A 19962-nucleotide genomic window follows, 5' to 3' on the forward strand; every position below is an offset into this window, starting at 1 on the left:
TCCTATCACTTCCCTGTTTAAAACCCCAAACTTCATGGCAAGCCTTTCAAGGGCTTCTAAAATTTGCTCCCAGAGTCTATAATTTTAGCTCCACATCCTACTGCTGTCCCTCAAGTATCTTAGATGCCAGATAGTTGCTGGTCATTCCTTGAAAACGGCATGTACTCTTTTAGTCTTCCTTTATTTTGTTCATGCTCTTCTGTTGTCAAGAATATTCTTCCTTCCCTGCCTGGTGAAACGTATACAGTGGTATAGAGGAAAAGAATGGGATGGAGGATGGATAACTAAATAAATAGGAAGTGGAGGAAAAATTACAGAATAGCATGAAGATGAGGGTTCACGAAAGCAATTTTTGGTAAGGTGAGAAAATAACAGTGCCTACCTCATAAGGATGGAGTGAGGATGCTAAATAAGATAATAAATGTCAAACTTTTAGAACAGTCTCTGGCATATACATTATTGTTATTTTCAGCATTATTATCACGGTACAGTGCTAAGAGCTTGAACTCTGGCTGCCACAATAAGGAGGAAGCAGTGGAGAGGTTCCAGCTCAAAAGCAGGGTGCAAAGAGACAAAAAGGACACTGGCCTGATTCAAATTTATTCAACAAACTACACACTAAATCAAACCACTTAAGCCATACTAGAGTACACAAAGAGCACACAGGTGAATTCCTATACACCCCAAGTAACTTTTATCCCTCAAATCAATATTCCTTTTGAAGTCGAGCTGTTCCAACAGCCTGCCCCAGGCTCTGAAGCATCAGGGCAGCATCTCATGTTCACAAATCTGAATCTGCAAGTCCCATTTATGCTCTCCTATGGTTTCCCATTTGGCCAGTAGTCACTTCTCTTTTTTTACATAACAGGAGTTTCTTCCCATAGCTGCAAGAAAAGTGAATATATATGTACAACCTGCCCAAGTTTAATACTGTAGCCAAAGGAAAACTAAATTCATTCAAAATGGAGGTGAACCAATGGAACTCAGAGACTCTTTATTTTTTAGATGAGTCAAAAATTTTGAAAAAAAAAAAAAAAATTGATATTGCCCTCTTAACCTCTTGTCAAGCGCAGTCCTATTAAAAGACTGCCTCTGCCAATAGCCCCCAGATAGCCATCATCTCTCCTGGTTAACAGGTTTTCTTGACTTTTATTTCACATAAGCCACTGTAATCCACTATGCCATCTCTCCTTTCACATCCCTCCCCCATGCATACCAGATCTCCCTTGAGCACTATAAGACAGTAGTCCTTTGGTAAAAGACACTGCTCCTAGATTATGTCCCAAAGTAGACAAAAAGAAAGCAGAACTACACATCTACTAAATGACACAAAGCCTGCTTACCAGTCAGACTGCCAAAAATCATTTGCTTCTCCTCTTGCAGGTTTAGACAAACACAAAGAGAACTGTGCTCCTATGTATGACTGCTGCTTCTCTACAGGACTTGAAGAACTGAGGCATTAGAGATACTTCCTCTCTATAAACCCAAATAGAACACTTTTGTTTATTTTCTCTTGGCATAGAGTTGGTAGCTTGTATTTCCAGGCAGTCATTGTACATCTTTTGGCAAGTGCCTTCAAGTTTCTCAGTACAATGTTTCATCCAGTCACTGAAGGCAATGCATTGTACCTTGAATTTACATGCCAAGAAAAAGACTCAGACTGAAAAGACTTCCAGTATCATCTTCCTGCAACATATGAGACACTACACATGAGTTACAAGACCCAGATCCAATTCCCAGGTGTGCAAGTATCTTGCACTGTGATCTCCAGTCCATTTTTTAATCTTTCTATACCTCAGTTTTTCCATCCTGGAAAACGGGGATTGTAATACCTGCCACTCCTTGAATTTAGACTCTTATTGCTGACTGAGAATATTTATGTTTCTATAATTTGTGACACTAGGATTTGGAAAACTCAGAAAATAAGCACAAATGTTTCTTTTGTCAGACCTGCCATACAGAATCCACAGCAAAACCCAGCAGGAGTCCTTCAGAGAGCAGTTCTGACATCCCACTCAACAAATCAGGTACATAAGAGTGGGAAGTAAGAGGCCAGGCAGAACCTTCAGAAACTACATGACCACAGAAGCAAGTCATTATCTATTAGGCTCCATGACTATATTGTCACCCTAGAAATACTATCCTTGACACTCCACTGTGGTTTTACCACACAAAAACTACCTCAATACTTAAAGCACTTATTCAATGATTACCAAAAACAAGCACTTTCCCTGGATGGGAACTGCCCTAGTAGGGGTTGCCTTGGGATGACCCTACAGGTAAGGTGGAACAAAGGGATGACATACCAAGTATGAGGTGCAAGACAATTGAAGACTTAAGGCAGTACTTTACAATACTTTCTGAGTCAATAGTATACTGCTAAAATACAAAATTCTGGACAGCATCCCAAAATGGATTATTAAAATACAAACCTTTAAAAAAAAAAAAAGATCGACTTGGAAATTTGAAAAAAATATCTAATTATCACTTTCTTTTTAGTCTGTGTGGCTGTTATAACGAAGAACTTTACTACTCTGTCTAGGCTCTCCACAAGGTCAAGTTTTCCCTGTTCCAATAAACATTCTCTGTCTTTGCTATCATTTAATTATTGACATTAAATTAAATCTTAGTTGCAGCATGTTTTATCCCCCTAAGCAATGCATCATGTGGCCATCATTCGGCTCAAAACTTCACTTGACAGACAACACTATGAATTCACACTTTGATTCACAATACAGATCGTAAAATATATTTTATATTCTGGTCAAAATGCAGCACTCTTGTGAAAGAAAAGTTAAGAAATATTGTCTAATGGTTGAATCCCACAGATCCTGCCTTTTCTAAAGGCGATGGCTTTATGTGGATAAGACCTATGTTCAACTCCAGGACTGCTACTTACTGTAAGACGTTGAGCCTGTTTTCTTATCCGTGCACTAATAACTCTACCTTACAAGGTTATTTTGAGGATAAAAAAGCATATATAAGCATTTTATAAACTGTGCTATACAAATTATTATTATTCTGCCTGTAGATTTATTCGAAATTAAAAACGTTCTTTCAAGGAGCTGGTGATCCAAGATTAAGAATGTCATTTTGTTCACATGCTTACCAAAAAGTTTCTAGGTCAACAGCAAGTCACTGAAAAGTATCATCTCCTTCCACCCTTTCTCAAAAATTCTATAGTTTATCATGAAATTTAACACTTATAGTCATATCCACCTTGCAGAGCATTATTAATCGCCCGGTTTAAATACTCATTAACTGTGTTTTGTTTCATGTTTAGCTGGACTAAAACTTCTTGAGGACATGGACTACGGTTTTCTCTCTCCAAAAGGGCCCTTCAGAAAACAGCACCTACTGTATTTTTACCACTTACTTTGTGCCATATATTAAGTGCTTTACATATTTCATCTCGTTTAATCGTTACAATGTTGTTACTGATATTATTCTTCCTATTTTACAGAAGAAGAAACAAGGGTATGAAGAGGTTAGGCTGAAGCTGCAATCTTAGACAGAGCTGGGATTTGAGCTAAACTTTTGTCTCTCGAAGGTGGCACAAAGTAGAGGTTGTGAACAAATATTTGTTGAATTATCCTAATTGCTTTATGTGTGTTGATGGTCCTGCTACCTCAAATTGACTAATAAGGGTAGAAATCTAGCACAGAGGTTTATGGGGTAGAATGGGGAGGACTGCCCTTCTATGCCCAATACCCATGAGGTGCTAGGTTCAGTGCCAGGCATTTCACATCAAGCATCTCTTTTACTGTGAAAACTCCTAACTAAATTCTCTTCAACAAATAGTATTTGCAATTTCTCCATCAGAAATTTACCCAAAATGTCACCCCTTCTCAATCCGGGCACAAATGCTCCCAGGTGCCATGTGCGCTACACTCCTTCTGGGCCTTCCTCCTACTCAAGGACGAGGACAAAGCCTCCAGATTCCCAACAGCCAGTAGGTTAAAATTCTCAGCGTCAACAAGTATTTTCTAAGTGCCTGGTCTTCTTCAGAACAGGCCACCCTGCTCTTCATTCTAACACTCATAATCTCACTTATTAACCACCACAGCCCTGTGAGTTAGGTAGCATTTTCTCTACTTTATAGATAAGGAACGTCCAAAAACAAAACAAAAAACAGTTACAGTCACGTGTCCAATAGCAGATTCGGGACTAGAATCCAGGTCTCCTGACTATCCACCCTGTTCCAGTCCCTCAGAAGAAACTAACTGATGGTAACCAACTTATCTTGGTGTCGCTGTACACTCTAAATAGCAAAAGCTCTAGAATAATTTTCATTCAGAAGATATTTACTGAAGGCCTATGTCAACCTTGTTCCTTCATTTATTCGCTATGTGACATGGAAAAAGTCTGTTTCACCTCCCTTGGTGAATTCCGTCATCCATAAATGGAGATAAAAATAGTACCTACCAAAAAATGTCGTGAGAAGTAAATGAGATGATTAAAGTGAACCGCCTAGCACTATGTCTGGCATTTGGTGGGCGCTTAGTAATTATGAGTTCCCTTCACCTACCCGCTCCGCCCCACAAGCACCAGGGTTCACCCACTATCACCATGCGACAGAGAATCCACTCTAGCCAGAGGCTCTCACAGGGCCTCCGGGTTTCACAGGCCGGGAGCCAGCCGCACTGTCATACCTGCATGGAGTCGGCACTGACGATCTCGCCACCGAGCCGCTGGCCTAGCTGCAACGCCAGGGTGGATTTGCCGGTGCCCGTGGCCCCGAGAATCACGACAAGAGGTAGTGTCCGTTGCACTCTCCGGAGCCCAGGTCCCAAAGAAACTGCTCGAGCAGCCGCCACTGCCGCCATCTTGAAAATGTCTGCGCTTGCGCGAGAGCAGCTGTCCCCATGACAACCGTCAGTGCGCCTGCGCAAACTTTGGACTCAGGAGGGAGGGCACAAAGAGAGGGGGAAGCTGCGGAACCAAGGTCCCTAAGCTTGAGAGGCTCCCAACGTAACTACCATCAGCTAGCTGGTGTCAGAGCCTTAACTACCAACTTTTACATGGGAGATGTCAGTCCTATCAAAAATAGATCTATCCCTATTATTCTTTCATTACATCCAGTTCTTTTTCTTCATAGCGCTAATTACAATATAAAATTCTAAATGGACCTCTTGTCTGTTAACTGACTTACGCTCCAGGCTATTAGTTCCATAAAAGCAAGGAACAAATTCTGCCTAGGTCATTGTTGTATCTCCAGTACCTAGCCCAGTACTTGATACCGAATAGGCTCCCAATAATTGTTAAGTGGAGAGGAGAATGGCTTACCTATCTAGTGCTGGAGCCAGTGAGTTCAAGGTGTGGCATTCTCCAGGATCAGATCTGCCCAGTTATCATGCAAGGGCGGCTGCTCTAAGGTTTTCATCCTACAACAGACATAATCAGAAGGCAGGACAAAACTTTCCATCTCTTTGGCTAAAGGATGCAAGAGATGGAGTGAGAACAGAGAAAAACAAGTAAACAACCCATGAAATATGAAGAGGAAAAATAAGAAAGGCAGAAGGATAAAGTAGTAGCAACCCTCAGATTAAAAGTGGGGGTGAGGAAAATTAGCACCAGAGAGGACCAAAAGCCAGGAGCCTCCACAACCTTTAAGAAAGGGCTTTGGAATCAGATGGACTTGGGTTCAAATCTCAACTGTCATTTATTAGCTGCGAGACCTCACACAATTAACTTTACCTCTTACCCTCAATTTTCTTATCATTAAAAACTTCTCAAGATTGCCATAAGGAGAAAATGAAGTAATGTCTGAAAAGTGCCTGCCGCAATGCCCTGGCACATAACAACTACCTTTTTTTCCAATATTTTGTATTATTATAATAGTAACACCCCATCTGCCTCACTAAAGAGTTAAAAGCAGAAGCCTGAGGGCAGAAAAATTTTCAATAATGTGTAATGGTACCTAAATACCTATTGTAATAACCCTTATTAGCCAATTTAAGAGTTAATTGCTTTCTCCCAGAGATTACTTGGCTCTGCCTAGCTCTCAGGTCGCATCACTCGGATCCCTTTGGCCAGAGGAGTCACTGCAGGAAGTTTAAAGCATATGATAGGCCTTCCTGGAATAACTGCCAATACAGTTCTCAATCACTTAGATCACCCTCAGCTTAATGGTCACTCTTGCAGCCCATGTATTGTTTGGAGAACACCAGATCCCAGGGGTCCGTGTACCTCCTTTTCTCAATCTAGTCTGCTTTGATCAAAAGCCTTGTTCTCTCCAATTTGTGGTACCTGCCCAGGGCTGGCTTTAAAATCGAGATGTGTGGCCACATATTGGCAGACACTCTCACATGACGGTTGTTAACTGTAGAGCCTTTGCCTAGAGACTTTCAGAGGGTACAGTTACCATGACAACCAACAGAAAGATGGCAGGCTGGAGAAATGATGCAAAGAAGGCAAAAGGGAAGCTAATTTCATGATGACAATCTGACCATTACAGTGTATGCTCACTAAAAGATGGGAAAGCACTGTCCAAGTCATGACCAGGTGACTGTTACTAGAGAGAGAAAAAAAGAGGGGGGTGGAATTTACCACTGGGAGACCAGAATAGGGAGAGGCTGGTTACCAAGGCAACTGAGGAGAAAGGAATGAAAAAATGGAGCTTCACCACAGCAGCAGAAAATTGCTTCTAGCCAAGCAACACGGGACTGTTGCTATAGAAACAAAGAGAACAGGGATCCTGTAGACCATGGGGAGAATTATCACTAAAATGCTGAGCAGGAAAGACTCCTAAATCAGGATGGAGCCTATGGTCCAAAACAAAAGAGAAGTGAGAAAAACATCGAAGCATTTCCATTTATGGTAATTCTACCAATCCTACCAAAAGAGAATGGAAATGTATTTTTAATACCTTTATACTATTTTACATGTATCTCTATTTGTCTCTCTAATGATCCTCTGAACTCTGAATTATACTAATAGTTCCTGCGAGATAATCTGTAACTTGAAATCCTAATTGAAAAGATGAAGTTCAAAGGAAAATTAGGAAATTGAAGTCTATGACCAAGAGTTAATAAGTATTTCTAAAAAAACAACATAAAGCCCTCTAATGGGAAGTTTTGCAGGGTAATAAGGAGACAAAAGGCTACAAAAGGGAATCAGGAACGCTATTTGTAGTCATGCCCAGGTGTTAGCCCTGACCCCTTCTCCACCTTTTATGAGGCCAGATGAGATATAGCCCAATTTATTCTGAAAGATAGCTCAAGAGGAAAGGGAATCTCTCACCTAAAGTATATGTGTATATCTAGAGGTGGAGAATGCAGAAGCCCATCTCCAACATACTCCATTGCTTACAGATTATTTTAGGTAAAGAATTCTAGCGTAAAAGGCAAAAATCTGGGGATAGGTTCAGTCTGGAATTGCATATCTAAAACGTAGGAATGAGGTACTAGGGATACTCAAATTACTTGAAGGGTAATAATTCCTTGCCTGCCCTTCTGAAAGTCCACAGCCAGTCACCTAATTTTTACTCATAATATGTGTGTGTTATTATGAGATGTATGTGTTATTATGAGATGTATAGTCAGGCTGGGCCCCTTTGCACTACCTCACTTTCTTTAGGAAATTGAGAGCAGTACATGGAGTGGGATGTGCATGGGAACCTGGCAGAAAAGGAGGAAAAAAGAAGGGCAGGAAGGAAGAAAGGAAATCTAGGTGATCACCCATTAGTGTTTATTACATTATTTTCTATCCTCTGTATATTTTAAATTTACTTTAAAATTTTTTAGAAAAAGAAAGAAGCATAAAAAGAAGGCTAAAGGTGAAACCATTAAAGTAGGGCCATAGTAACTCCCCATTTGCCTCACTAAAGAGGTAAAAGCAGAAGCCTAAGGTCCATTCAAAGCGAAGCATCCAGAAAGCTCAAACACTCAAGACAGAATTCTGGAAGATGATGTGACAGTCTGGATCAAAAGAAGAATGTTCCATGTGAGTCCTGAAGCATTCGTTTCCAAGGTAAGAGAAGAAAGTTGGGTCAAAGACAAACCCTGGCTTTTTGGTACAACCCAAGGTGACTTTGCAGTCTAACCCCATATAATTGGGTATCCCAAATGAAAAACATTTCCTGAGGGGGTATTTCATGATGAACTTGGTTCCTGTATTAGTTTCCTATGGCTGTCATAACAAATTACTACAGAGTGGGTGGCTTAAAACAACATAACCACATTTTCTCAAAGTTCTGGAGGCCAGAAGTCCAAAATTAAGATGTCAGCAGGGCCATGCTTCCATGCTCTAGGGAAGAACCCTTTCTTGCCTCTTCTAGCTTCTGGTGGTTGTTGGCAATCCTTGGAATTACTTGTTTTGTGGCAGCATGAGTCCAGTCCTGACTCTTATCTTTGCATGGTCATCTTCTCTGTGTGTATGTCTTTGTATGAATTTTCCTCTCTTTAAGACACCAGTCATTAGATTAGGATCCAGCCTGCTCCAGTATGACCTCATTTTAACATCTGCAAAGACTGTATTTCCAAATAAGGTCACATTCACAAGTTCTGGATAAACCTGAATTTGGTATAGTACCTGTGAGTAATCACGACACCTTGCATTGGTTTGGCGAATTGCTGTTTCCATTGGTGATTGGACAATTTGAATTCAGGAGCATTAGAATTGTTTGAAACAAGTGAAGGAAAGAAGAGAATAGAGCTCACCATGTTGTAGGGCTTATGTTACACCTAAAGTTGAGTATAGAGTTTACTTCAGAGCACACCAGAATGTTCTCAAAGGGAGCTCACTTTGGGCCTTCTCAGCTAAGAGTGCCAACACACCCACAGGGGATCGCTGAAGGCTACAAAATCAGAGTAGGGTAGGTACAAAAAGATGCAGAGCCATCAGATATCCTTGCCTATTCTAAGCTTTTTCCTGTACTCCTACGGCCCCTCTCTTTCTCATGGCTTGGCATTTTGGACCTTCATCATCTTATATCCTGATGAGATTCAAACTTGTATCTTCATTTCAAATCTCTTTCTAAAGCTTCAGTGTCACATCTCCAACTTCTGTTTTGGATGACCCCATCACTTCAATCTCTGTGTCTCAAACCACTATCGGTTTCTTTCCCTGACTTCTCTATTTCAAGGAATCACAGAGGACGTTTGCCATTGAAAACATCCTCTTAGAAATCCAGTGCAACCCCTCTTGTTTTATAAAAATGAGACCACTCAGAGCAAATCAGACCAGATTTCCCTCTTTCCCCAGGTTCCACACAACCTTCTTAATCCCCTTTTCCTCAAAGCTATTCCCTTAGCCTAGAATACCTTATTCTTTTCACTTAGCAAGATACTACTGTACGTCCTGTCCCAGTTAAAGTCACAATATCTCCCGACAAAAACTTTCTTAATGACTCCAAAGAAAGTACTCTCTTCCCCTTTGGAGGCTTGTAGCCCTTGTCTGAGACACATATTGCTTTATTTCATAATTATGTTTGCATGCTCATAAACTTCTGTAAGGAATAAAAGCTTCATATATCATTGCTCTTAACTATATGGGAGGTACTATTCTAAGTGTTTTGCATATAATTATTACTTACTCTTCACAATAGTTCTATGTGGTAGGTATTAATATTATATCCATTTTAAAGAAGGAAATTCAGGCAAGGAGGTGAGTGATTTGCCCAATATCATGTAGATAGTAACCCTAAGACCGTGTTCTTAACCCTTATACTATACCATCTATACCACCTTCTGTGAACATTTTTATATCTCTGCGGGACTTGGCTCCAAACTCTTATTCCAGTGTTTTTCTAAGTGTAATCTCAGGATTCTACCTCCCTGCTTGCTTGTCAGCAATGTAGATTCCTGGCGCTGACCTTAAAACATGCTCAGGTTTGAGACTTACAGCCTGAACAAAACAGACATTAGGTTTAATTACTGGAGTCAATTGACTCCAGCTCAGTTTGAAGCACTGCAGTGCCAAGTAAGGACAAATAGAGAGCACATATGTGCAGTAGCATCACAGACTTGCAGCTCCTGCCTGCCATGGGCCGTGTGATGTTGTGGACCCACCAGAGGCTCAGGTCTTTGCCCTCCTTTCATCCTCTGCCTATCTCAGTCTCCCCAAATCATAGGCACTCATTCCCTGATAGTTTACTGCCTCCTGAGGCATCAATATGTGTATTCCAGATTAGTTCAGGTATTCCTTCTGGGAAGCTTTCTTATTTTACCAATCCTTTCTATCTTCCAATATGATGAATCTATATTCTAGGTGTGACTTGTTAAATGGTTTAAATAACACTAATGATTTGGGGAAGAAAATACTTGCAAATCATATGTCTGATAGAGATTAATATCCAGAATATATATAGAACTTCTAAAACTAAAAAAATCTAATTCAAAAATGGGCAAAGGACTTGAATAGACATTTCTCCAAAGAATAAATGCAAATGGCCAATAAGCATATGAAAAGATGCTCAATATCACTGATCATTAGGTAAATACAAATTAAAACCACAATGAGATATCACCTCACATCCATTAGGATGGTTACCATAAAAAAAAAAAAAATAAATAACGTGTTGGAGAGGATGTGGAGAAATTGGAAGTCTTGTGCACTGTTGGTGGGAATGTAAAAGGGAAGAGCCAATGTGGAAAACCATATGGAGTTTCCTCAAAAAATTAAAAATAGAATTACCATATGATTCAGCAATTCCATTGCTAGGTATACACTCAAAATAACAGAAAGCAGAGTTTCAAAGAGATATTTGTACACACATTTTCACAGCACCATTATTCACAATAGCTAAAACATAGAAGCCACTCAAATGTTCATTGACATCTGTATGGTATATACATACGATGGAATATTATTCAGCCTTAAAAAAGGAAGGAAATTCTGACACATGCTGAAACATGGATGAACTTGAGGATATTGTGCCAAGCGAAATAATCCAGTCACAAAGACAAATAGTGTAGAATTCCACTTATATGAAATACTTTAGTCAAAATTATAGAGAAAATAGAATGGTGGTTGCCAGGGACTGGAGGGTGGGGGAAATGGGAAGTTATTTAATGGAGACAGAGTTTTAGTTTTACAAGATGAAAAGAGTTATGCTGATGGCCGGCAATGATGGTTGCATAACATTATGAATGTATTTAATACCACTGAACTGAATACTTAAAAATGGCTAAGATGGTAAATTTAAGTTATGTGTATTTTACTTCAATAAAAATAACTAGAAAAAAAAAAAAGATAATAGTTAACATGCTCATAGTAACGTAGGGAGGAGGCAAGGGAACGAAAATGTTAAATCAAGCTACATTCAGAGACTGCAATATGCTGATCAGCCCTACATGTAGCCAGACCATGAGGAAACCTGCAGAACAAAGGAAGATTTCTGCTGGGATTGCTAACAACCCTTTTCCCAACACTGTGAAGGGAAAACAAGAAAAACAGAGTCTTTAAGTGGTGCCCTACACAAAATTAAATCATTCCTTCCCTATGGCTAAAACCATAGGGAACCTATGGATTAAGGGCTGGGAACTGCCAGCAGGCCTTTCACACTACATATTCTTAACTTTTCACTCTACATACCTACTTTTATCCTTCCTCACTGTTTGTCCATATCAAAGGAAAATGGGTAAACAAAGTCTTTAAACTGTAATTCACAGGAACTAAAGAATGATATATAAACTGAATTCCCTGGACACTCAGGTCTCTCAATGCCTTTACTCTCTCACTGTCCTCCTCTCTATTGTCTCTGTCCCTCTGAGTCTCTCAGGCTCTCACTCTGCCTCTGAGAGGAGACCACACTGTTTATGGTGTTAAACTCTCCTTTTGACTCTAACTTTGGCGTATGTTTCAATGCTTTCTCACACTCTGCCAAGAACCCCCTTCTCTCTCACTGTAGAGCTTGAGTCTAGTCCCACTCGAGGGAATTGCTCTGTCCTGCATCAACAGAATGCTTACCATGCGGCAGGGACTAGTCTAAACATTCTACATGCAATAACTCATTACACACACACACACACACACCCCACTAATTATTTACTGAGCACTTACTATTGCTTAGAACAACCCAATGAAGCAGGTGCTATTATTTATACTTATTTTACAGATACTGGGGCTAGGAGGGGTTAATAATTTGCCCAAGGTCAGGCAGCTGGAAAATGAAGAGCCGGATTTAGAACTGAGATCTAAGCCGGTGTGAGAGACCTCTTAACCATACTGCTTCCCACAAGTTTAAAAGTGATCCATCACTTCCTGGGCACCTACTGGACCCCTGGCACTGTCTCATTGTTTAGTGACTTACCTGATTAGAGACTTTAAGAATATATTTATATTTCCTCAGCAAAAGAATGGGAACATTAATAGTTGATCCCTTTGGCAGCAGTTCTAAATAAAGGCATTAACAAGAGCTGCCCACTGGGCTTAAAGTAGAAAAGCCCACACTCCATGGAACTTCCACTGACACATTTAGATCCCTCCTCTTCACCCCTCCCAGTCACCCAGTCATCAATCATCTCCCAACTGGTTATCTTATCCTTGAAAGAAAACTCTCTCTCTCACTCCCTATCACCTTGCAGTTCAACAAAGACATCCCCACCCCCTCTTTTCCTTCTGAAGTGAATATTCTGCAATATCTTACCCACAGGGGCACTTTAGACAAACTCAGCACATCTAAGATAGCTCAACTTGCCTCAGTTCCCCCCAAAATAGCTGCCAAGAGGCAGGAGTTAAGCACACACTTTAGCCTTTTATTGTCTAACGGAGAGGATGACCTTTTCTTTCTACACCAAGTGTGGCTTCTCTGATGCCCCTTATTGTCTACCTCCACATCCCCAAGTTGGGGATGTAGTCCCTTAGGTGTACTATTCAGAGGCAAACCTAATTTGTAGAAACTGTTCTCTGAAATCCAGGAATAAACTCCTGGCTATTTTCAGACAGAGATAGAGGTAGGAGTCTGTAGAAAGGAGTTAGGAAGGAGCTTAAAATACTTCACATTCCAGAAACACCCTCCCTTCCCCCCAGGAGATGGCTTTATTCCCACTCCTTTCTTAGCAGAGTTGGACTCAAAGGAGCTGAAGCTTGGAGTCAGGCAGCTGGTACTAGCTGTGTGGGCTTAGATAAATGACTTAAATGTCTGAGCTTTAGTTTGCATATCCGTGAAATGGAGTGACACCATCCCGTTCTCCAGAGTATTGTGAGAATTAAGATATGTAAAACAACTAGCATTAGTGCCTGTACCTAGGAGTCCCTAATACCTTATTCAGGAATTCTTTCAAGGTCTAGTAAAGGGAGAGGAGTCCTACAAATTTAGTTTCTTGACAAATGCCCTTAAAAAAGGATGGGACAGAGTGATAATCGCTAAAAAGAAATGGAGTTTTAAGAAAAGAGCCCCCCCATCCCCCCCCCAATTTCTTGACAAATGCCCTTAAAAAAAGATGGGACAGAGTGATAATCGCTAAAGAGAAATGGAGTTTTAAGAAAAGAGCCCTCCCATCCCCCCCAAAAAAGAAAAGTGACCCAGTAATCCAAGTCTGTTTTTATCAAACAGCTACTTATGGATGGGGGTTGGTGATCTAGGGGCAGTGAGGGTGGAATGGAAAGTTTACCTGACAGGAGACTGGGTTTGGGATTCTGACTGTGTTATGTGACCTTGACAAAGAAACCTTTCTGGGCTCTAGTACCATATGGCAGACATTGCTTACTTACCAGGTTGTGATGAAGGGCACTTGGTAAATGTAATTTACAGTAGCTGTTTGACTATACTCAGGCTCCACAGACGTGCAGCCAGGCAATACCAACCCAGGTCTCAGCTGTAAAGCAGGAGTAGCTAAGGCCAAGTGGCCTTCTCCCACCATGATGCTCATGGCCTTTCTGAACAGCAACCATTTTCCTTTCAGTCCCAGAAGGGGCCTCTTTGGGATAAGACTAACCCTCCCAACCCACAAATGCAACAAAAGGGCTGGTCATGGAATATTTGCTCCACTTCATCCCAGAAAGTGGCCAGCACAATGGCCACAAAGAGAGAGAGTTCCAAGAAGCAGTTAAGTGATGGAATTCTGTTTACCTCTTGCACACACACCATGCTAACAGAACAAGCTGATCATTACTATGCAGTGGCTAAGACTTTTGCCTGCAGAGATAGGCAGAACTGGTTTCAAATCCCAACTCATTCACTAGCTATGTAACTGTGGGTAATGTTTCATTCTTAGAACCTCATTTCCTCTTCGGTAGCCCCGGCAGATGGATGGCAAAGCATAATATGGAGAAGCAAGCTTAGACATAGGTGGTGCTTTATCAGGAAGAGCTATTATTAAATTCTCCCCTCTTGCATTTGCAGCAAGTTTATGAGAATGATGTGAGGAAAAGGGAGGCTTCATTTTCTTTCATTAACCCAGGGAGAAAGAAAAAAAATCACATATCACGCATTCGCAGAGAATTTTTAAAAACAGGTCCTGCAAAGGGTCATCACACCACTAAAGTAAGAAAAGTACACTAAGGTAAGAAAAGTACCACCCAAAAGAACATAAGGCTTTATAGTTTAGAAAGTGGTTCATCGTCTACTACTTCATTTAATACCCCTGTGAAGTAGCATTTATCCCCATTTTATAGACAAAGAATCTAGGACTTGGAAAGGTAAAGCTAAAAGGCACAGAACAAGTAAGTGGTGGAACCACAATTTCAACCTTCTAAAGTCAAATTCAGCACTCTGCAATTCACAAGAGAATTTCCTGTTCACCAAGAGCAGAGCCTACATTGTTTAGACACGTCTGAAATGGCATTTCAGGAACCCAAAGTGGAATGAACAGGTTAGCAACGTGGTTAGAGAAATGCAACACTCTGGCTCCCTTGTGGCTACCCTGAAATAGTCTTCCTTGGTTCAGGGGGACTTGCTTAGCATAAGCTGCCCCCACTCTGACATGTTTGAGAAATCTTTTATTAGAAGATGTCCCAGAAGGCAACATTTTAAAATCAGTCGATTAATAATCACAACTAAATACAAAATTTCAGGTAAACCTGCCTTTCAGAATAATCAGACTCTTGCAACAGGAGAATTGCCCAAGAGTTTTTTTCTTGTACAAAAACAACACCACTTTGCAAAAGGCATACAAAAATACAGTATTAAAAAAAAACAAAACAAAACAAAAAACTGCTCCCAGCGTAATACCCAACAGCAGCTTATAAAACACAAGCTATTCAGGTGAGACATCAGTAACCTACATCCCACCTCTTCTCCAAAGACAGTTCCAGAAGTTAGTTGGCTCCCGAAAACCATGTTCCAAAATGTAGAGGCTTTCTCCAAACTTCTACTGAGGTTCTCAGGCCAGGAAGCAACTCCAGAAACAGATCATTGTGCATAATAGGTTTGGAAGTAGCAGCTCACTTTCCAGAGCCACATATAGCACTCTACTATCCTCCCCTCCCCTACTTTCAAATGGATAGCCAACAGGCACCTGCTCTCTTGGGCAGAGTTCTGGAGGGACTGGTCCTCCTTCCAAACTAGGCTTAGGGGCTCCTGAGGTTGCCCACAAGACACCTGTAGGGTTGGGTGCCTTTGCAAGAGTGGAAGCTGCACCTGGAATCCACTTGGAGATGCCAAGTCCATCTGGGCCAAAATCCGTCATGGTCCAACTAAGCAGAGCTCCTGGAAGTTCCTTTAAAAACCCACCAGAAAGCTAGGCCACAATCTAGAGCACTGGATGAGTCCCAGCAGCTCCCCCAGTAAGAACTTCAGTAAGGCCCAGATTCTGGGAAAGGGATCTGACTCATGTCAAGCTGGCAGGGGACCCAAAGGTGGCTACAGAGCCAGCAAGCTCCTCGGAGTTGCACAAGAAGGACAGGTTTGCATGGTTCTGGTAGAACTTCAAACTAATCAGTGAGGAACTGAGATGACAGGGAAGTGGGAAAGAGAAAGTGGTACAGTTCTCACTCCTGACATCTCTGACATCTGCCTTAAGAAAAGATGCCAAGATGGAATACACCTAGGCAGGAAACAAGTTCACGGCCAGGACTCCAAGCCTTCCCTAGTCCTCAAATTAGCACCCATTTCTCTGTGTGTTGGGGAAATCTATCTGGCCTGTGGGAAAGGGGTGCTGTAGAGCCCATTGCATAACAAAGGCAGAAGGAAACAAAAAAGTCCTTTGTGAGGACAGAATGGTCTCCCTCAGAGGAAAGGGCCCAGAAGGCTTTGAGACAGAGAATCTAGAGGCCGAGCTCTTTAAATGTTCTCAAGTTCGCAGCATTGGATGGGAGTGGGTGTCATCTAACATCATAATATATATATTAAAGGTTTTCCAAATCCTCAGCTACTATAAAGTGTCTGACAGTGAGGTAATGGTCCATGTTGATCAAGTCTGCGAGCTTGTCTTCACCCAAGACAGCTCATGTGTCTCTTGGAAAAAGGAGCCTCAGGGAGAATATCCAGGCCCAGCTGTCCTAGCATCACCCCCAGAGACACCAGTGGGAGCATCCTTTCCCAGCCTAAAGCTCATCCGGAGTGTGAGATTTCATGCAGCCTGGAGCCCTCGACAACGTCCACCACCTGTTGCATAGCATCTGTCAGGCTTTTCTTCGGAGCTAGTGAGCTAGGCAGACCCCAAGGCTCCTCAGTCAGATGCCTGCCTGAGAGGCCGAGGGCGCCAAAGAAGATATAGCGCTCCAGTGAGTCAGGGAAGAGGGAGAGCTGGGTTTCCAGGTTTCCAAGAATGCAAGCCCTTATTGTGTGTGCACTGGCTGCAAAGCATTCTGGGATCTACTGTCCAGACTGTCTCACCGTAACCAAAATGTGCAAATTACTAAGGGGGAGAGGGAAGGTTAAAAAATAAACTTGGGTTTTTATAAGACAGCAGTCAGGCTTTTTGGTCAGTTAGTAGCCACTGAGGTACGCAATTCTTTTCTGCAGTTGCTGCTGCCGGCATCGGAGCTGCCTTTTCTCCGTAGCCATCCTCTTCTCGGCCCCCACCAAGGCTTGCAAGTATTCCAAGGCCTTGCTCAGGATCACCACTTTGGGGGCCTTGGAGCAGCTGGCCAGGGTGGGCACCTGGTCCCTCAGGGCCAAGAACCTTGAGCGGAGGTCATTCCGCCTTTTGCGCTCCAGGAAGTTGTGGTTCTTCCTCTTGGTCACGTCCTCAGTGTCAGAACTGACAGGTTTGGGGTAGCCGGACTGGGGAGTCTCGCTTTCTATAGGCAAGGGGCTCACAACCTCTTCATCGGCCTCATCTTCCTTCTCTGCTGGAGCATCTCTCCCTGCAGCCTCTTGGGGACCTCTCTCTGGAGCCCCTCCTTGGGAACAGCTTTCTGGAGGAAAACGGGCAGCATAGTTGTGTTGCTGCTGATGGATGGAGATGTGGAAGTGTTTCATGCAGGGGTCCAAAGGGTCTGCTCGCACCGTGATGGTGACTGGCTTTCGTACACCCAAGGACTGTCTCTTCTCCACTGTCACAACATCAATTTCTTCACCCTCTGTCCAAGAGGAGAGGAAGAGAAGAAACACACCCCATGAGAAGCACATACAAAGACCTTATGCTGGAGTTTGGGAAAGGAGGTGATGTTTTCCCAACTTAGATATAAACAAACTGAAGTGAGGAGAAAGGCAGCTGATTCGTTTGTAATGGGGTAAGGACAGTGTGAAGGAAAGGAGGGGAAATAAACAAGAAGGAAAATATTCTCCAATTTCCTTTTGCACAGCAAAGCTTAGATAAGAACAAAAGGCAGACCCAAGCCAACAGCCCCCAGTCTGCACAGGCTCTCCCCTCCCCCACTGAAAGGATGGAGAGAAAGAACTATTGGCCTGGGACAAAGTTTAGCTATAAAGATCTTCCCCAGTCGGGCTCTTTCATGCCCCATCAGAATTGTAAATGAGGGGTCTGTGGGCAGAGCTGCCCTTTGTTCCTGCCCAGCACAGCCTGCACTTGGGGAATTGTTACTTTTCACAAGTTATAAATCCTATTATTCCCCACCTCTCTATTCTGCCATCCCTTTCAGCTCAAGATTCAGAGAAGGGAGGGCTACAACCCATCCCTCCTCGCCCACAGAGGGGAGGGAAAGGTTTCCCTTAAGGGCATTTTGCTCCTGGGTTCGATGGGTTTCTTAAATCATCCATCATTTATAGGTTGCCCACCCCACCCCCTTCCCTGGACCAGTAGAGGGTTGGATTTATAATCCCAGGTCAGCAAAAGCTGCAGTAACTTCACAAAGGGTACATGTAATCATTTCCAAGCTACCTGTGCCAGAGGTAGGAACTGAACAGCAAGAGAATGTCGCCATACAAGGGCCGAAACACCTGGGACCTGGAGACACCTGGACATACCCCCATCATTCCTTGGTTTGGAGGTCTCTTAGGTTACCCCAGCCAGGAGAGAGGCAATTAAGGGAAAACCTTTCTGCTCTACATGTTCTGCAGCCTCACATAGAAGGCCACCTTAATGCATTTTATCCTGACTACAGAAGAGCTCAGTTCTCTGCCTCTTTTGCATATCAGGATGCTTGAGCCCCTTTGTCAGGAAGGCTTCCATTGTGTGGACAATCGCATTATTTCTCCATTAATAAAACCTGACCATTCAGCCCTCCTGGCCCCAAGGCTTGGGATTGGCTGGCTAAGCTGTGTTTGGAATGCTGTTTTACCCAGCCCCTAGCCTCTATTGGCTGAGCTTTGCAGTCAGTCACTCTCCCCAACCCCCTCATTGTTTGCAATCTGTTGCATTTTGTTCTGGGCCATGTGGCCTGTGAGTGAACCAGGAGCTTGCAAACAGGTTCAGGTTAAAGGGCAGGTCAGAAAATGATTCAGGAGGCTTCCCCACATCCCAAACCTTTAATATTTCAGTGTTAAACCTCATAGTTGTGGCCTAAGGAAGAGATCATGTAAAACATCATTCTCCTTTCAGAGAGTAGTGTCTAACTCTACTCAGGAAAGGAAATGTCCTCAGCTGGACAGTCAAGGACAACCCCCTCACGTGCCAAGGGAGAAAAAGACCCAGATCGGCCAGTCTACACATCACCTTCGGAACTGGATCTCAAACTAAGATCTCCAAGCTCGCAAACGATGCTCCTCCCACTCCACCACTCCATTGGCCTTTGCAGAGACACATCTTTATTGGTTTCTTGATCTCTAAATTCCCATTCCAGCCATTAAACACAAGCTCTTGGGGTAGAAAGCAGATTAAAAATGACCTTAACACAGTGGACTGAAAAAAAATGACTTTTAATTTTTCTCGTCATTCTTATTTTTTCCCTCAAATGTATGAAGGCTTCCATATCCCATTCTTCATTTTCCTCTAAGAGTCATGTAAAAGTTATTCTTAAAAGCAGCAGTAAGTGTTGTCTCAATTTACCGTATGCTAGCCTCAGTCTACCCTATGAAAGCACCCTCTCCAGTATTTCTCATGGGTACAGAGGTCTAAGAAGAGGTTAGACTAAGAACAACGTAATCTGATAGCATAGAATGCCGAAGGCTGCCCTCAGTGAGGTTTACACTCGCATTTAAGGATGGGACAGGGAGGATGGGGCAGGGGGCCTGGAGCTCTATATCCCTGACCTAGTGCACCTAGTCCACTGGTACAAACCAGGGGCCAGTTAACATTTGTTGAATGCAAGGAGGGAGCTGAAGCTCTCAGATAGATTGGGGCGGGTAGGAGTTAAAGGGACACTTTTCCACTTTAGGCCAAAGCAACAAGGCAAGGTGTAGTCCTTCTCAGGTCAACTACCATGAAGACCCTCTAAACATCAAGGTATTAGTGCTTGGTTGCTATGGAGGGTTGGGCAAAAGAAGCTGGCTAGAGGGCAGGAAGCTGGGTTCACTTCTAGTGATTTCCTGTTTCTAAGCCTCGGTTCTTCCATCTGTTAATGGGGAGCGTTCATTCCCTACTTGTCTTATGGGTAATGGTGCATATGCACAAATGGTAAGGGGTGGAAGCATTTTAAAGTAAAGCAGACAGGAGACCAGATTTTTAAAAAGATGAAGGCTTTGGCTTTGTACGAAGGGCTGCTCAGCTTCTTCTCTCCCTAGGGGAGTGTGAG

The 19962-nt window shown here is 42.6% G+C and overlaps 2 protein-coding genes across 4 annotated transcripts in view; both read right to left on the reverse strand.

Annotated features, from left to right (window-relative positions):
- The window catches only part of TRIT1 (tRNA isopentenyltransferase 1), a 34403-nt gene extending 29551 nt beyond the window's left edge, over window positions 1-4852 (reverse strand). For both annotated transcript variants that reach the window (XM_025049239.1, XM_006903960.3), the window contains exon 1: window positions 4653-4852. In XM_025049239.1, coding sequence (XP_024905007.1) covers window positions 4653-4826 — 174 coding nt within the window. In that variant the 5' untranslated portion in view covers window positions 4827-4852. The remainder of the gene's footprint in view (window positions 1-4652) is intronic.
- A 9396-nt stretch (window positions 4853-14248) lies between these two features.
- Window positions 14249-19962, reverse strand: part of MYCL (MYCL proto-oncogene, bHLH transcription factor) — a 7214-nt gene continuing 1500 nt past the window's right edge. The window contains exon 3 of one of the 2 annotated variants that reach the window (XM_025049309.1): window positions 14249-17409. In XM_025049309.1, coding sequence (XP_024905077.1) covers window positions 16814-17409 — 596 coding nt within the window. In that variant the 3' untranslated portion in view covers window positions 14249-16813. The remainder of the gene's footprint in view (window positions 17410-19962) is intronic. The other variant, XM_006903961.3, reaches the window with a different exon arrangement.

The sequence above is a fragment of the Pteropus alecto genome, unplaced genomic scaffold (genome assembly GCF_000325575.1).
Source record: "Pteropus alecto unplaced genomic scaffold, ASM32557v1 scaffold170, whole genome shotgun sequence".
Taxonomy (NCBI): Eukaryota; Metazoa; Chordata; class Mammalia; order Chiroptera; family Pteropodidae; genus Pteropus; species Pteropus alecto.